Source organism: Mobula birostris, chromosome 13, assembly GCF_030028105.1.
Source record: "Mobula birostris isolate sMobBir1 chromosome 13, sMobBir1.hap1, whole genome shotgun sequence".
NCBI lineage: Eukaryota > Metazoa > Chordata > Chondrichthyes > Myliobatiformes > Myliobatidae > Mobula > Mobula birostris.
The window spans coordinates 4,800,154-4,818,196 of record NC_092382.1 but is presented as its reverse complement, the minus strand read 5'-3'; the positions used below and the strand labels follow the sequence as shown (position 1 = coordinate 4,818,196).

Below are 18,043 nucleotides of genomic sequence, written 5' to 3'. Positions count from 1 at the left end.
ATGACTAGTGGTGTGCTTCATGGATCTGGATGATAATGTGGTAAACTGAGTCAGTAAATCTGTGGATAACATCTAGGTAGTAACGGCGAGGAAGTTTATCAGAGTTTGCAGCGGGACCTGAAACAGCTGGAAGAAGGTGGAGTGGAGATCGGCAGATAGAATTTAATGAAGACAAGTGTGAGGTGTTGCACTATTTGAGGACAAACTAGGATAGCATTAAGACATTGAGTGGTTTGGCAATGAGCGGTGCGGTAAAACCAAGATATCAGGGAATACAGATCCAAAATTGCTTAAAAGTGTTGTCAAAGGTAGATGTCCTGATAAAACGTTTAGGATATGGGCCTTCTTAAATCAAAATATCGAATACAGAAGTTGGGATATTATGTTGAAATTCATGTTGCAGAGGCTAATTGGGAGCAATGTAACCATATAACCAGATGACAATTACAGCACGGAAACAGGCCTTCTCAGCCCTTCTAGTCCGTGACGAAAGCTTAATCTCACCTAGTCCCACCGACCCGCACGCAGCCCACCTACCTCTCGGAAGGATATCAATAAGATTGAACGAGTGCAGAAAAAATTACAAGGTGTTGTCAGGACTTGAGGGCCTGAGGTAGAGGGAAAGTTTGAATAGGTTAGGACTGCCATAGGGTGTAGGAGGACGAGGAGAGATGTGATAGAGGTATAAAAGTTTATAAAAGGTATAGATAGAGTAGATGCAAATAGGCATCTGTTACTGAGGTTGGGTGAGACTGGAATTAGAGGCCATAGATTAAGGATGAAAGATGAAAGGAAATTTGAGGGAGAACTTCTTCACTCAGAGGCTGGTGAGAGTATGGAACGAGCGGCCATCGGAAGTGGTACATGTGCATTCGATTTGATCATTTAAAAACAATTTACTTTAAGTACATGAATGAAAGTGGCATGGATGTCTCTTGTCGGTGTGCAGATCAATGCAACTAGGCATATAATAGGTCAGTGTGGACCTGATGGGCCGAAGAGCCTGTTGCTGTACTGTAGAGTTCGATGACTATGGCTAAGTCAAACTATGACAGAGTCACTGTTGATTTTCCCAGGGGGAATCTCTGGTGACCGCAGCAGGTTCACAATTAACTGCCCGGCTCCATGATGAGTCCAGTGTCAGCCTACAGCTGGGAACTAGCAGTGAGGAGCAGACAGTAATTACAGGACTTTTGTGCGTGTCAGAGAGACCAAAGTCAAATGGTAGTAATACAGAGAGGGAAGGTTGGATTGAAATTGTCAGCTGTCGCATGTGGAATGTTAGCGTTGGGGATAATATGTGGCTCTTCACTAAAATTCAGTCTGGTGAGCAATAGGTGAATGTGTCCCAGTAACAGGAGGACCATTGGAAAGACATTTCTTGGTAATTCTGTGTTATCTGCAGATGCTTGGACGATTTTCAGTGATATTATTTTGCAGTTCCTAGTGCTAACAGGAACTGTGGTAATTACAAACTCAACATGGAACAGTGACAAGGAACAGAAGGTAACTGAACCATGAGGATTGTTGGAATATTTGATCAAATGAAAGAGGGTCAGTAGTTGAAAAGAGAGACGATATTCAGTCCTGCCTGTTCAATTGATGATGGAGTTGAAGGTAGACTCGAGAAATGAGCTGAGAAATAAGTTAATATATATTTGATTTGTGGGAAACCCGGGAGTAATCAAGAGAGTCTGCTGAATGGCCATTAAGGTCGAGCATTGGGAACATGATGTGATGTCAGTGGTTCTCTGTCCACTTGCAATGTCCATCAAGTGTCACGTCACCAAATTCACCTGTCAATCATTGTCTGTATCCTAACCTGTCTAAAAATGAATGTGTTCAGTAATATTAACAGAGGCCTGGGTTGGTTTCTGCAAACAAAAACTCTGTTCTTGATGCTCACCACAAGCATTGCAGGACTTTCATAGCCCAGAGGTAACATTACACTGGTTCTGTCAGTCTGTGATAGATTCAGTAGAATCTAAACTCAGTCTATGTTCCTACCACTTACGTGATACTCTGGCCCGGTGAAGTGATCCTCGCCCATTAACATGAAGCTGACTCCCTCCACACCCTCCTCAATCGCCTGCTCCAGTCGCTCCATGTAGAATCTCGTCAACAGGAACAGTTGGTGATCCTCACAATTTGACAGGAAGGCGGAGATTGCGGAGTTCAGATCTGTAGTCAGTCACAGAGCATAAAATAGTAGAGTGTACCATGTGTATGCGGACACGATGCCAATTTAAACCAATCCCATCTTCAGGAACATGGTCAATATCCCTCCGTTCCCGGCCTACTCATGAGTTCAAACCCTCTCAGATGCTGCTGAGTATCTGTTTCCAGTCCCTCCCTCGGCAGCTCATTCCAGACACCGATTACTCTCTGTGGAAAACATGCATCCTAAATCCCCTTTAAACTTTACCCTCTAACCTTGAACCTATTCACTCCAGTGCTTGATATTTGCACCAAGTCATGGACTATCGAACTTTGCTTTGCCCCTCATAAATTTATGAATTCTCTGAGATAGCGGTCTCAGACTCCGACGCTCCAGAGAAAGGAATCCAAGCTTGATCGACCTCTCCCAGAAGCCAATATTCTGTAATCAGGGTGAAACTCACCTGCACCCTCGCCAGAGCCTCTACATCATTCTCATGATATGGCTACCAGATTTGTGCACAATACTGAGATTGTCTCTTAACCACAGTTCATCCAGTTACAGCACAACTTTAAAAATTACGTACTCACACATCAACTCATCGTTAGCACGCTGCCAATTGTGTTCCCACTTTCAGGGAGCTATGCCCATCCATCACAAGACCCATCCACTCATCAGCCTTCCTAACGGTCCCAGCATTCACTGTGCACATCGCTAGCAAACTTGATCTCCCAAGGTGCAACTCCTCACATTTGCCCGAATTAACTGTACTCGGTGACTTTCTGTTCATATTTCTCATTGGATGCTGAACATTTTGACAACAGTCCCAAATTTACACAACTCCGCCGAGTTGGTTAATCGACGAACCAATCCACCTACGTGATTCTTTCTATTTAATCATTTTGAGTAATACATAGTTTATTATTAAGTTATTTACATCACACATGACACATAGCGAGCCAGTAGCCTTGCGGAGATTACTGGTCACAGACCTTCACCCAGAAGAATGCTCCTCCATTCCTGCTCTATTTGATGTGGCCAAGACAACACTGAAATCAATGTACAAAGTCTCCGCTGAAGATTCCTCAAACCGAAACGTCGATTGTTCCTTTCCCTCGATAGGTGCTGCCTGACCTGTGAGCTCCTCCACCATTTTGTGTGCTGCCCTCACTACTTACCCTGTTGTTTTACTTTAATCCTATTCACCAAGGACATTCAATGCCTCCGTAGCCCACTCAGATTCCCTGTTTAAAATTTCTCTGTCACTGTCTCCCGCACCCAGCCCGTTCTCCCACAATATAACGCTCCTTAACTCGGCCGCAGAAAACACACCGAGAACTCCCCTCAGCTCCATTGAGCAACAACCCGGAAATCCGGGGGTAATTCACCACTGGCCTTCCAAACAGAAAACAGCATCTGTTTCTCACTGGCTGTTGAAGGCATTTCCCACATCAGGATGTAACAAATACTGATGGAAATTCTGTCTGTTCCCTGGACTGTTACATTGCCCGCTGCTGTATTCCTGTCTGAGTGTCACCCATACCCACCTTATTCAGGAGCTCCTTCCCCTTTCACTCAGGTGAAGATTTGCACGGTGAGCGGAGTGATTCGACCATTCCCGTTGTTAGGTCCCTGCGCTGGACCTGGTGAATTGTTCCAGTGCTCAAGGTCGCTTTACCGGTAGGGTCAATGACCCCGTTTAATGGCACGTTTTGCTGTGCCCCTTTAGCGCCCAAGTTTATTCCTCTGAACTATTGATGATTTGACTACACGTGTACAATGATGCCAGAGTTTTAATGACAGAGAGCCCAGTGAACATACCTGTGTCCATTCTGACTCTGACTGAGTTGGTTGATTGTCGGCTGCTTGTCCGCCGTCTGGGTGGAAGAAAGCACCACCTGCTGGCGATGATGTGAAATACACAAATAAAAGAGTGAGTCAGTCAAGCCTGGTTTATACTCTGCGTCAACGCGTCGCCGTAAGCTCTGCGTCACCGCAAACCCTACGCAAATTTGATAAGGACCCCCACGCGACAGCTTGCATTGCTGCAACGCGCACCTCTCACAAAATTCAATCGCGCGTCGCGGCAACACAGAACGCAACAACTGTGATCGGTCCGCTTCATTGTATCGCATGTCATTCTACGCTGCAATAGCTTCCCATTGGGCGACTGAAGGGCAGGGAAGGAACTCTGGTTGTAATGCTTTCCATAAAGCTTTACAGACCTCCGAAATTGGACAGGTTGCTCTCTGGGAAGGATGTGATCGGTCGGTGGGAAGCCTTCAAAGAAGAAATTTTGAGAGTGCAGAATTTGTATGTTCCTGTCAGGATTAAAGGCAAATTGAATAGGAATAAAGAACCTTGGTTCTCAAGGGATATTGCAACTCTGATAAAGAAGAAGAGGGAGTTGTATGAAATGTATAGGAAGCAGGGAGTAAATAAGGTGCTTGAGGAGTATAAGAAGTGCAAGAAAATACTTAAGAAGGAAACCAGGAGGGCTAAAAGAAGGCATGAGGTTGCCTTGGCAGTCAAAGTGAAGGATAATCCAAAGAGCTTTTACAGGTATATTAACAGCAAAAGGATTGTAAGGTATAAAATTGGTCTTCTTGAAGATCAGTGTGGTTGGCTATGTGCGGAACCAAAGGAAATGGGAGAGATCTTAAATAGTTTTTTCTGCATCTGTATTTACTAAGGAAACTGGCATGAAGTCTATGGAATTAAGGGAAACAAGTAGTGAGATCATGGAAACTGTACAGATCGAAAAGGAGGAGGTCCTTGCTGTCTTGAGGAAAATTAAAGTGGATAAATCTCCGGGACCTGACAGGGTGTTCCCTTGGACCTTGAAGGAGACGAGTGTTGAAATTGCAGGGGCCCTGGCAGAAATATTTAAAATGTCGCTGCCTACAGTTGAGATGCCGGAGGATTGGAGAGTGGCTCAGGTTGTTCCGTTGTTTAAAAAAGGATCGAAAAGTAATCTGGGAAATTATAGGCCGGTAAATTTAACGTTGGTAGTAGTTAAGTTATTGGAGGGAGTACTAAGAGACAGAATCTACAAGCTTTTGGATAGACAGGGACTTATTAGGGAGAGTCAACATGGCTTTGTGCATGTTAGGTCATGTTCCACCAATCTATAGGAGTTTTTCGAGGAGGTTACCAGGAAAGTGGATGAAGGGAAGACAGTGGATCTTGTCTACATGGACTTCAGTAAGGCCTTTGACAAGGTCCCGCATGGAAGGTTAGTTAGGAAAATTCAGTCGCTAGGTATACATGGAGAGGTGGTAAATTGGATTAGACATTGGCTCGATGGAAGAAGCCAGAGGGTGGTGGTAGAGAATTGCTTCTCTGAGTGGAGACCTGTGACTAGTGGTGTGCCACAGGGATCAGTGCTGGGTCCATTGTTATTTGTCATCTATATGAATGATCTGGATGATAATGTGGTAATTGGATCAGCAAATTTGCTGATGATACAAAGATTGGAGGTGTAGTAGACAGTGAGGAAGGTTTTCAGAGCCTGCAGAGGGACTTGGACCAGCTGAAAAATTGGGCTGAAAAATGGCAGATGGAGTTTAATACAGACAAGTGTGAGGTATTGCACGTTGGAAGGACAAACCAAGGTAGAACATACAGGGTTAATGGTAAGGCACTGAGGAGTGCAGTGGAACAGAGGGATCTGGGAATACAGATACAAAATTCCCTAAACGTGACGTCACAGGTTGATAGGGTCATGAAGAGAGCTTTTGGTACTTTGGCCTTTATTAATCATTATTAATCAAAGTACTGAGTATAAGAGCTGGAATGTTATGATGAGGTTGTATAAGGCATTGGTGAGGCCGAATCTGGAGTATTGTGTTCAGTTTTGGTCACCAAATTAGAGGAAGGATATAAATAAGGTTGAAAGAGTGCAGAGAAGGTTTACAAGGATGTTGCCGGGACTTGAGAAACTCAGTTACAGAGAAAGGTTGAATAAGTTAGGAGTTTATTCCCTGGAGCGTAGAAGAATGAGGGGAGATTTGATAGAGGTATATAAAATTATGATGGGTATAGATAGAGTGAATGCAAGCAGGCTTTTTCCACTGAGGCAAGGGGAGAAAGAAACCAGAGGACATGGGTTAAGGGTGGGGGGAGATAGTTTAAAGGGAACATTAGAGGGGGCTTCTTCACACAGAGAGTGGTGGGAGTAGGGAATGAGCTGCCAGACGAGGTGGTAAATGTGGGTTCTTTTTTTAACATTTAAGAATAAATTGGACAGATACATGGATGGGAGGTGTATGGAGGGATATGGTCCATGTGCGGGTCAGTGGGACTAGGCAGAAAATGGTTCGGCACAGCCAAGAAGGGCCAAAAGGCCTGTTTCTGTGCTGTAGTTTCTATGGTGCTATGGTTCTAAATTTTGGAGGACACATTTTGCACGAAAAAAGACGCTCGCGTCTTGTTTACCCTGACACTACCATGACCATGAAGCCTTGCGTGGGCGGGTGAGTGCGCATGCATGACGTGCGGGAATTGCCGAGCTGCACAGATACACCAACGCACAAGTATAAATGCTCACAATGCGCGTAGGCCACTTGCGTAGGTTACGCCGTCCAGTTAATGCAGAAGTATAAACCACGCTTTACTCTGCCCTTCAAATTTAAAACACTTCTGTAAGATTGCTGCTCAGTCTCCTACATTCCAGGGAGTAAAAACAGAGTGGTCATCCTCTCCCCAGAACTGAGGCCTTCTGGCCCTGACAACAGACTCGCAAATCGTCTCTGCACTCTTTCCACTTTACCCAAGCCTTTTGAAACATATAGCGGCAAGAACTATACTTTGTACCACAAACACAGTCTCACCAACGACTGATACAACGGTCCCATAGTGGTTAACACACGTCTTTACAGTTTGAATGACCCAGTTGCAATTCCCACCGCTGCCTGTAAGAGTTTGCAGGTTCTCACTGTGATCACATGGGTTTCCTCCAGATGATCTCGGGGGACCTAATGGGCAGCGCGGCTCACTGTATCTCAATAAAAAAATAAATAAAATAATGTCCCAAATCCAGCACTCAGTACCCTGACTGTTGAAGGACGATGTGGTAAACACATCTTCACCACCCCATGTTGCCGTATTGAGCGAACTGTGCACCCATACTCCACAATCCCCCCGTTCTGCGACAATCTCAGACCAATATTCAACGCAATATTCAAAATGAAACTGCAGAGCACCAGGAAAACCAAGGTTTGATGTTGATAGCATCCCTCAAGAATATGCAGTGAAGCTGGTAGAGAGAAGCCAGAAGAGCATTGCAAACAAAAAGAAGACCAGGAAAGCTAAATGGATTTCTGCGGAAGCTGAGCAGCGAAGAGAAGTGAAGGACATTGGAACAAATACCTCCAAATGAACACAACGTTCAAGAAGACAAAGGAGAGATAAGAAAACTTACTTAACAGACTGATGCAAAGAAGATGAAGAAACCAAAGAATTGGAAAAACAAGAGATCTATTCAAGAAGATTAGAGAAATCAAAGGAACATTTCATGCAAAAATAAGTATAGTAAAAGGCAAAGAAGGGGAGGCCCTTACAGAACCAGAAAATGTCAAAAAGAAATGGCAGGAATACACAGAAGAATTGTACAGAAAATATCCCAACAGCCAAGACACCAGCAATGACTCCCTCGACGATCTAGAGCCAGACATTCTGGAAAGTGAAGTCAAATGGGTGATAGAAAACATTGCCAATAAAAAGGCAACAAACATCACAGTTGCTGGTGAACGCAGCAGGCCAGGCAGCATCTCTAGGAAGAGGTACAGTCGATGGTTCGGGCCGAGACCCTTCGTCAGGACCAGCAACTTTGATGTCTGTTGCTTGAATTTCCAGCGTCTGCAGAATTCCTCGTGTTTGCGCCAATAAAAAGGCTGCAAGGATGTGACAGGGGTCCAGTTGAATTGTTTAAAACTTTAAAAGATGTTGCTGTAAAAGTGTTGTATGCAATTTGCCAGCAGATCTGATAATCCTAACAATGGCCTTTAGACTGGAAAATAAAAGTTTATATCCCAATTCCCAAGAAGGTCAATGTAAAGGATTGTTCAAATTACCGAGCAATTTCACACGGTGGCAAGGTGACACTAAAGATCACGCAAGCAAGACTACAGCAACGTATGGAACGAGAACAACCAGATGTACAAGTTGGTTTTCGAAAAGGCAGAGGGACCAGAGACAAAATTGCTAACACATGCTGGATAATAGAGAAATCAGCAGAATTCCAGAAAAGTATTTATCTATGTTTTAATGATGAATCTAAAACCTTCAACAGTGTGGACCATAATAAACTATGGCAAATCCTTAAAGAAATGAGGATACCTGGGCATCTGATCTGCCTTATGAGAAACTTGTACGGAGATCAAGAAGCAACAGAACTGACCACGGAACAACAAACTGGTTCAAGATTGGGAAAGGAGTATGACAAGGCTGCATTCTGTCACCCTACTTATTTAATCTATATGCTGAACACATCATGAGGAATGTTGGTCTAGAGGACTCAAAATGTTGGAATCAAAATTACCAGACAAAAGATAAACAACTTCAGATATGCAGGTGATACTGTTCTAATGGCTGAGAGTGAGGAGGATCTGAGGAAGCTTCGAATGAAAGTGAAAGAAGAAAGCTGGCTCCTTGCTCAATATTAAGAAAACCAGGCAGTCCTATTAACTCCGTCGTATTAAGTGGAAAGGAAATGGAAGCAGTGATGGATTTTGTCTTCCTCAGCTCAACAGTTTCTATACATGGAAAATGCAGCTAGAAAATTAATCGGTGCTTACTCCTGGGGAGGGCAGCGATGGGAATTTAGAAAAAATACTGAAACGCAGACACATAACATTGTCTCCGAAGTCCGTAGAGTCAAGTCTATGGTATTTCTAGTTGTGATGTGTGGCTGTGAGAGCTGGACTGAACACAAAAGAATCGACGCTTTCAACTTGGATGCTGGAGAAAAGTGTGAAGAGTTCGTTGGACAGCCAGAAGATCCAACAAGTCAATACTTGAAGAAACACTGCCAGACTGCTCACTAGGAGGCTTGAGAAGATGAAATATTTTGGCCACATCATGAGAAGACAGGATTCCTTGGAGAAGACTCTCATGTTAGGCAAAACAAGAAGGAGAGGATGACAGACACTACGATGGATAGATAATATTACTCAGACAATGGCTATGCCCTCGAGGGATCTTACCGAGGCAGTTTCCAACAAGAAGACTCGGTGTGCAGTAACGCTGCTGTATTTGGCTGTATTCATGGGTTTTCATGTATGTTTTGAATGACGATTAACGGAACATAAGTTGGACAATGATTGTATCGTAAGCAAAATACGGAATAAATACAAATGTTTTCAGTCAATAACAGACTTGTAAATGTTGCATTTTGTCCCTCAGATAAATTGCTGATGCAGACAGGGAGAAACCATACTCCAAACATCTGTCCCCACAGCGCCCACTGGGACAGTCGTGTTGTGAGTGTTACTGGGACAGGCTGCTGGCCCAAGGTGGGTCTGTTTACTCCGCTGTTTAAACCCAGCCAGCTCAAACAAAAGGCAGCCACTGAGTCCCTGCAGCCCGTTGTGTCATAGAGAAAGATCGTGACTTGCTCTCAATATCCCCCCCCCCCCACCCCCTGCACACTGCACTTGCTGGTCAACACTTTACCGGTGTCCGCTACAAATGTATTGAAGCCTTCGTCCTCGCCACTTCAGAGGAGATAAACCCCCTGTTCTCCCTCTTCAATCCGTCGCCCTTGCAGCTCCTCTAACTCCATGGCGAGGAAGAGCGGCATTGAAGCAACAAGCTTGTTGGATCTTTCCCAAGAGTCAGTTTAGGAAACAAGTGGCGGGGTCTCGAGAGGGAACTCCTTAATGACAAACCCCATATTCCCATTGGTTGGTATGCTAAATTGGCATTTGCTGTCACCAATGAGAGACAAGTAAATCTCACGTCACTTCACGGGAGATACCGGGCACGCGCAGCGTCAGCACGGGAGCGCGAGGGTGACGGCGCTCCGCCAGAGGGCGCGCGTGGGCAGTGGGAGGGGTGGTGAGCTGGAGCGCGCGGTAGATGGGGAGACTGTCGAGTCAGTGACAGAGACCGCGGGAGCCTGGCCCTCGGTCCCGTACCGTGCTGGCCAGCTCACCGAATGAGTCATGGTCGATCCGCAACCCGCTGCGGTACAACACTAACTCATAAATATCCATGTATATACCTAATCAATGTAGTGTTTCTATTCAGTTCCACAATATAATTAATATGCAGAAGTTATATTGGCTTACACTAATTAAACTGTCAGAACTTTTCTAATCAACGCACCAAATGCATAAGTGGACCACTCGGCTTTCCGAAGCTGCTGCTGATCTGATTCAAACTTCCGTTACACATTCCCCCATGTTCATCTGGAAAACACTTCAACACCACTCTTTATAAAGAAACTGGGCTCTGAAATGGAATCAAAGGCTTTACTTTCACTGGTCTGTGAGCAGAAAGAGTTCCTGACTCCCGTGATTAATACTGGTAAAAAAAAAACAGGAGAGTGAGAAGGGGAGTCGGGGGAGGGGGAGGGGAAACTGATGCTGCTTTTCATTACATGATGCCCTATCCACAGCTAATCCTTCCGCAGTCTCTCTGAACATTGCATCTTCCTTAATATCAACGGCTTCATCATCTGACTCAACAGGCTGCTTCCCATCCCTCAACGACTGAGTTTAAACCGACTCCGGCAGCTGTAGCAGTCCTGGCTGCGTGGACATTCGTTCATCTCAAGTCAGATGTAACCTGTGCCTTTGCTACAGGGTCAGATGGGAACATTGCAAAACCTACTTCTGCTTGAGCACGGATTCTGACAATTTTTTGGTAAAAAAAAATAGTTTATGACGCCAGGGTATGTAAGTATTATTTATTGGTTGGCTGTTGCTAGTTAGGACTGAATGAAATGTGGTGCTGGGACATTTGGCTTCAAGAGGGTTTGCTCTTAGCAGAGGCTTGCACGACGATATACTTGAGGGCAAGTATATCATTGCAGCTTGCAATAGACGGGGGAATTAATGACATGTTGCTGCAGTTCATGGTACGACACCCCGAGCTACCTGCCAGCCTAGTCATCATATGGGAGCTGAAACATGGGAGGATGAACCCTGGGCGCCCTCTCAAGACTATGGTCAACACGGTCCTAGAAGACAGCGGCACGGCTAATGTAGGTGAACTGAACACACTGATGAGGCAGACGGAGCAGTGGGGAGTCCGTCATCGTGCCTGACGCCGGCCCCCTAGGCCTGAGTAGATGTAGTAGTAGTCATGGTAATTCCACATTTCTGTTATCACTACAGCAGGAAACAACTGCGGCGTCTAATAGAGGGAAGAAATTCTAAACGCATTTCACAGACAAAGCAAGGAAAAATCGGAAGTGACAAGTTTGAAATGAGCAAACAATATGAGGGAATGTGCGTGGCTTCACAGAGCTGATGCCGACAGCATATTAGCAGATCTGGAATGATTGCAACTGACATAACTGGCACATCTAGGTTTATTTAGTCTCATTCCAGCTATTTCCTATTTTCCTTGGTACAGAAGTGCAATGTCTAAAGGACCAATGTTAGAGTAAATGAGACTCACCAAACTTTCTCCTGGCTGAATTAATGGAAACTTCGAGTCAGAAGGGTTCTCTCCAGTTGATGCTCTCAGTCCTCGGGCTGGTTCCATTCTTGCTGTTCCCTCATCTTCAGTTGTGGTTCGCTTCCAGTCGTGGGCTTTTCTTCCAATAAACCTCTCACCGCAGGTCTAAATTTAACCAGACAGATAATGAAATATGTTACTAACACAAACAAGAACAAAGCATTAACCTGAAATTTAAATCTTAATACAGATATGATCTGAGTGAAGAAATCTGGAACTGTCCCTCACACTTTACATAACCTGTCTTGGATACAAAAGAACAGACAGAAAATTCTGGAGGAACCCATCAGGCCAGGCAACATGTGCACGTTGACTCTACTCTCTTCCATTAATGCTGCCTGGTCTGCTGAGTTCTTCCAGCATTTTGTGTGTGTTGCTTGAATTTCCAGCATCTGAAGATCTTCTCTTGTTTGTGATGGGATACAAAGAAGTCATCGTTCAGTCATGTTATAAGATACAAGTTATAATACATAGGAGTAGAATTAGGTGATTCGGTCATTCCAGTCTGCTCCATAATCAATCACGGAGGATGTTTTTTTTTCCAACACCATATTCTTGCTTCCCTGCTATAACACTCGACCTATTTAGCAATCCAGAACATGAATATACCGAACGATAGCCTCCACCACCCTCTGTGGCATCAAATTCTACAGATGAACCAACCTTTGGCTGAAGTAATTGCTCTCGTCTCAGTTTTAAAGTGAAGTCTGTTTATTCTGAGGCAGCACTCTCAGATCCCAGACTCTCCGTCTAATCAAGACACCCTCTCCATTCCCAGTGCATCCAGACTTGCTGTTATTCAGTTGGTGTAAATAATCACCCCCGCCCTAACTTCCACCCCCCACCACCACCAAACCCCAACCACCATCCCTCTGAACTCCACTGAACACAGGCCCAGGTCCATCAAATGCTCCACATGCATAATGCTTATTCCTCAGATTATTCTTGTGAACCTTGTTATCAACAGCTGTACTGAATACATTTCCGGGGAAAACAGGACAATTGGTACCAGGATAATGTACTGGGAAAAGCTGTGCCTTCTTTACTCTTCTGTCAACTCTCACAAAATGTTCCAGGATGAATGTAACACAGATAAACTGGAATCACTAGAAATGCTCAGCAGGTAAGGAACAGCTGTGGGGAGAGGAAAAAAGTTAGCAATTCGGTTTCTTAACCTTTCATCAGAATGGATTCAAACATCATCCAGCTTTTAGTGGAAAATCTTGGGTTGTTCTCCATGGAGTGGTAGGAACTGAGGGAAGATCGGATGGAGGTTTATAAGATTATGAAAGACATAGATAGAGTAGACGGGGAGTATTGTTTCACTGGTTAGAAATGTCTAATACCAGAGGACATGCAATGAAGGTGTGAGGGAGTAGTTGCAAAGGAAATGTTAGGGTAAGTTTTTCTACTCAGAGAGGTGTGGATGCCTGGAATGCATTGTCTGTTATGGTGGTGGAAGCCAACACATTGGAAGCTATTAAGAGATGTTTAGGTAGGCACATGGGTGTGAGGAAGATTGAGAGGATATGGACATTGTGTACGTAGGCGTCATTATTTTTTTTTGGGGGGGGTTGATTTACTTTTTATCTGGTTTGGCACACCATTGTGGCCGATGTGCCTGTTCCTGTGATGTACTGTTCCATGTTCTGTTCTATCTTCAGCATCTTGAGTTTCCCTTTGACTCCCACTGGCAGATAGACAGGTGACAGTGAGGGGGAATTTCCAAAAGTGAATTGAATTCTGAAACCCCGGTCTATTTCTACTGGGGCAAACACAAAATAGCGTACTAATCACAGCCTCTCCCTGCGAGGGATGGAATGGGAACTCATTCTCTGCTTTGCTTCAGAACTTCAGAACCTCAGAACCAAACATCTGAGCACAGAACAGAAATACTCGCTCAACATCTCATAAACCCGGACAACCTGATCCCCTGATTCATTTTATCTGGGTGAAAACGTGTGGTATTCCAGGATCCAACCTCAGAGGGTCACAGCCCACACCCAGAGCCTCACACATCTTTTCCACATATCACATTGGGTGTTTCCACATCTCACACTGACAGACTCACGCTACCAATATCCAGCCCCTGGAGACGTCTGCTTCACTGTGGAAGGAGGAACATCCAGCCACATCTGTAAAAGCACCAACGTAGACCGAAGCCCAAACACTGCCAGTTCCATATTCCTGGAGACCCCATCCCAAGATTGTATCTCAAGCACCAACTCTCCCAGGGCTCTTTGCTGCCGGTAATATGCGGCAGTGTCTCAGCTAATCCCAGTTCAATCTTCTTGCTGCGTGGGATCTCGCCCAGTACAGCTGGCTGCCATGTTTCCTGCAGTGTAGCAGGAACAAAATGTAAAATTATAAAGTAGAAAATGCTGGGAACTCAGTTCATCAGACTACATCTCTGAAAGGACAAATGGTGGAAGACCCAGTTTCAGAACTGAGACTGTTCGAGATGCTGCCTATCTGCTGAGCGTTTCCAGTATTTTCTCCTCCTTACTTTGAATTTCCTGCAACTGTAGTATTCTCTCCCTCCTCGTTTTAATGCACAGATAGTAACTGATTGTAAAATATCAACAACACCCTAAACTGTAAATGCCACCCCACCCCAACCCATTTGTTAGTTCCTCAGTTCATCCTGACCCTGGTGTAATACATCCCATACAGTCAATGCTCACAGCATCCTTTCCTCCCACTGTCACTCTGTTACATTTGCTCCTGAGGCCACTGTCTCTACGCTGAGAGGCGGTGACCACAGAGCGATAAAAAGTACAACACTTGCTGCAGCTCTGACGGGCCGTTACCCTGGAAACGGAGGAAGTGGCTCACCGAAAATAACCGAAAAAGGAAATAACAAACTCAACATCAGATGCTCTGAGCTCTATTATTACAAAGATTAACACTGCAGCCATTTTGTAACGGGGAAACTAAAATTGAAATGGCTGTTTTTACGCTGCCACCTGCTGTGTTCAATTAAACCTCTGGTAGCTCCAGCTATCAAAAAAACAATCCTGGAAAAGATGCAAAACAAAACTTCACAATGAAGACAAAGTTTAGAAGAGAGTTTGCTGAAATATATCATTGCAGCAATGGGATACAGACTGGACAGAGATTGAACAAGATGGTTGATATATATCATCGCGGCATTGGGACGCAGGCTGGACAGAGATTGAACAGTGGGTTGATATATATCATTCAGTTGGTGGGATTCAGACTGGACAGAGGTTGAACCAGATGGGCAGGGAATAAGCAGATGGAACCCGGTGGGAGAAGGAATCAAGTGCGCTCTCCGATGGTCGTCCAGTAATACACAGACACTGAAATAATAGTACACACTACTAGATAACAGATTCCAATATAACAAAGCCAGAACAAACAATAGCCCTGGAGGAACGTTGTTTCGTTTTTACTGTGTACTGCCCCAGCAGCTTATGGTCGAAATGACAATAAACATGACTTGACTTGACTTGAATAAGAAGTTCGGTATATGTCGTTTTCCACTCTACAAGCTTCATCGGTGCTCCGGAGAAAGTAGCCCATCCCGCTACCGCACAGCTTAATACAACTACTGTCTACTGCTATTTCTTTAACTGAATGAAGTAGCGGAGAACTGTGGACACAGCTGAGCACATCATAGAAACCAACCTCCCCTCCATGGACTCAGTCTACACTTCCCACTGCCTCAGTAAGTCAGCCAACATAATGAAAGATCCCCGGAACCGTAAACATTCTCACTTCTCACCCTCCCTCGGGTCGAAGATTAAAGGGAACAGAAACATACCACCAGTTTCAAGGACAGTTTGTATTCTGCTGTTATAAGCGAACTGAATGTTCTCCAGCGTGGTGAGTGGACTCCTGACCTCACAGTCTAAATCGATGTGACCTTGAACCACATACCTATCAGCACTGTACTTTCTCTGTAACCAGAATGAGTTGTCACACTCAGGTATTGTTTTGCCTCAATGTACTGCTGTAATGTATTGATCTATGTCGATGATAACGAAGACACGATTTTCACTCTACCTCGGTACATGTAAAAAAAATAAAGACTCCCCAATTTAACCGTGCTCCTTTGGAAATTCTGCAGGCAGCGTACACACTTCTGAGAAGCCCAGATAGATGAAAAAGACTTAATTCTCGCATTAATAGGCTCATATATCGGGAAACACTGTCAGCATTTCGGCAAGTCGTAGTCATGGAAAGAAGATGGAAATAAACTTCCCAGTCCCCCGAGAGGACGTGAGAGATCCGGATCTCACTGTCCTGTCTGAACGGGGGAAAATGAAACTATTCATACACGTGGAGCATTGTCCCGAGGGTGCGATTACTCTGTTTAACCCTTGTGTCTGCAAGAACACAACAGGCCGAACGGCTGCTTCTACTGTGCTGGAAATATGCAAAATAACTATCGATCCAGGTGAAGTTTGGATCCGATACGGGGCCGGGTCATGGAGGTAAAGTTCCCCAACTACAACCGGACCGATGGGTTTAGTCCCGGCATCACCACCTCATCCCGCACCTGGGACCAGTGCAACAGGGGCTGAGCGGCGGCTCAACTCAGGCGGCTCGGTGTGAAGGTTCCAAAACCCGGACCGACCCGGGCAGGATATGTCCATGAAGCGGGAGGAGCCCTGCAGTTCCGAGAAGTTAACGGGACTCTCTGAACAACATCAGGTCGTCCCCCTTGGGATCTGCCTCAGTACTCACCGATGGTAAATTGCCCCTGTCGTTCAACCGAGTGACCGGCCTCAGTACTCACCGGTGGGAACTTGATTTATTTGCCCCGCAGACAGCAATCCGTCCACCGACTCCCCGCCGACGATCCGTTTCAACAGAGAAAGGAAAGAAAACCAGCGTCCATCCGAGGACTGTGAGGGCGGGACGGGGCGGGGCCTCGGAAGCGAAAACCCCGCAGATGCTGCAGATCTGCGCTTGAAATGGGAGCGAGAAACTAGATCACGTGACGAGTGGAGTGTCTCCCACTTGAACCGGTGACTCTGCTCCTCGCCCCACACCCACTGCCCGACCCACCTGCCACATTTTACACATTATTTCTTATTTACACCAGCTACATTTTTAATTTTTCCCTTAGTACCTTCGCTGTCCCCTTAGCTCATTATCCCCTTGTGTTGGGCACTTGGCCAAGTGGTTAAGGAGTTCATTTAGTGATCTCAAGGTCGCTAGTTCGAGCCTCAGCTGTGGCAACATGTTTGTGTCCTTGAGCAAGGCACTTAATCACACAGTGCTCTCGTGTCTGTGCGAGGAGTGGCGCCCCACACAGATTTCGAATCTGCGCCTTGTAAGGCATGAAAATGCCCGAAGCAGGCCTCTGAGTCGACGTCCCCCCTTAGCTCCACCTCCCTGTTCTCAGAGTTAGCAGTTCGATTCCCACACCGATCCGATACACAACTCCCACTCCAACAGGAATTGTGCAGGTTCAATTCAAATCTCTTCTATGTTTATAAACACTAATTTCTATTCACATTCCTCACTGGGCAGAAACACTGAAACATCAAATGAGAAACAGCAGGAGGTGGCCATTCAGCCTGTCTAACCATCAACAAGATGACGACTGCTCTCCCATCTCAGCCCCTTGTTTCTGCCCCGATCCTCATTTCCTCGATCCCTTCGGTCTCCACAAATCTGTCGACCTCTTTTTTTATGGGAAGACGATCACTGATCTTCATCGTCCTCCAGGAATCAGTCTGGTGAATCTCTAAAACAAATACTCTCTAAGTTCTTTGTTAATCGTTCATAGAATTAAATTCCTTCTTCTGCAGCCCCGTGCTGCCCCCACCACTCTATTCCCACCCCCGTCACTATTTCCAACTTCCCACTTCCCGCCTCACCTGGATCCACTTCTCACACCCCAGCTCTTGTCGGATCCCCACCCCTCACCTCTTTTCTCTGACTATTACCTGTCCACTCTCAGTCCAAAAGTAGGTTCTCAGCCCAAAATTTTGACGGTCTATTTCCCTCCACAGATGCTGCCCGACCCACTGAGTTCCTCCGGCAGTTTGTTCTTTGGTCTGTATAACCCGTGTGAGTATGAGGTGCAGGATTTTACATCAGATTCCCGATATAATCTCAACAACGCCCAAATAATAGTTATGGTAATTACTATACGTAAACACGAAAAAGCCTGCAAGTGCTGGAAATACAAAGCAACGCACAAAAAATGCTGGTGGAACT

The 18,043-nt window shown here is 45.3% G+C and overlaps 1 protein-coding gene across 7 annotated transcripts in view; it reads right to left on the bottom strand.

Moving 5' to 3' along the window:
• Window positions 1-16,724, bottom strand: part of LOC140208237 (NACHT, LRR and PYD domains-containing protein 3-like) — a 31,261-nt gene extending 14,537 nt beyond the window's left edge. The window contains exons 1-4 of one of the 7 annotated variants that reach the window (XM_072276757.1): window positions 16,611-16,724; window positions 11,786-11,950; window positions 3,980-4,059; window positions 2,015-2,181 (exon numbers count right to left, since the gene is read on the bottom strand). In XM_072276757.1, coding sequence (XP_072132858.1) covers window positions 2,015-2,181; window positions 3,980-3,989 — 177 coding nt within the window. In that variant the 5' untranslated portion in view covers window positions 3,990-4,059; window positions 11,786-11,950; window positions 16,611-16,724. Of the gene's footprint in view, window positions 1-2,014; window positions 5,381-11,785; window positions 11,951-15,632; window positions 15,655-16,558; window positions 16,581-16,610 lie in introns of those variants that run through there. The other 6 variants (XM_072276756.1, XM_072276758.1, XM_072276759.1 and 3 more) reach the window with 6 other exon arrangements.
• Window positions 16,725-18,043: the final 1,319 nt, after the last annotated feature.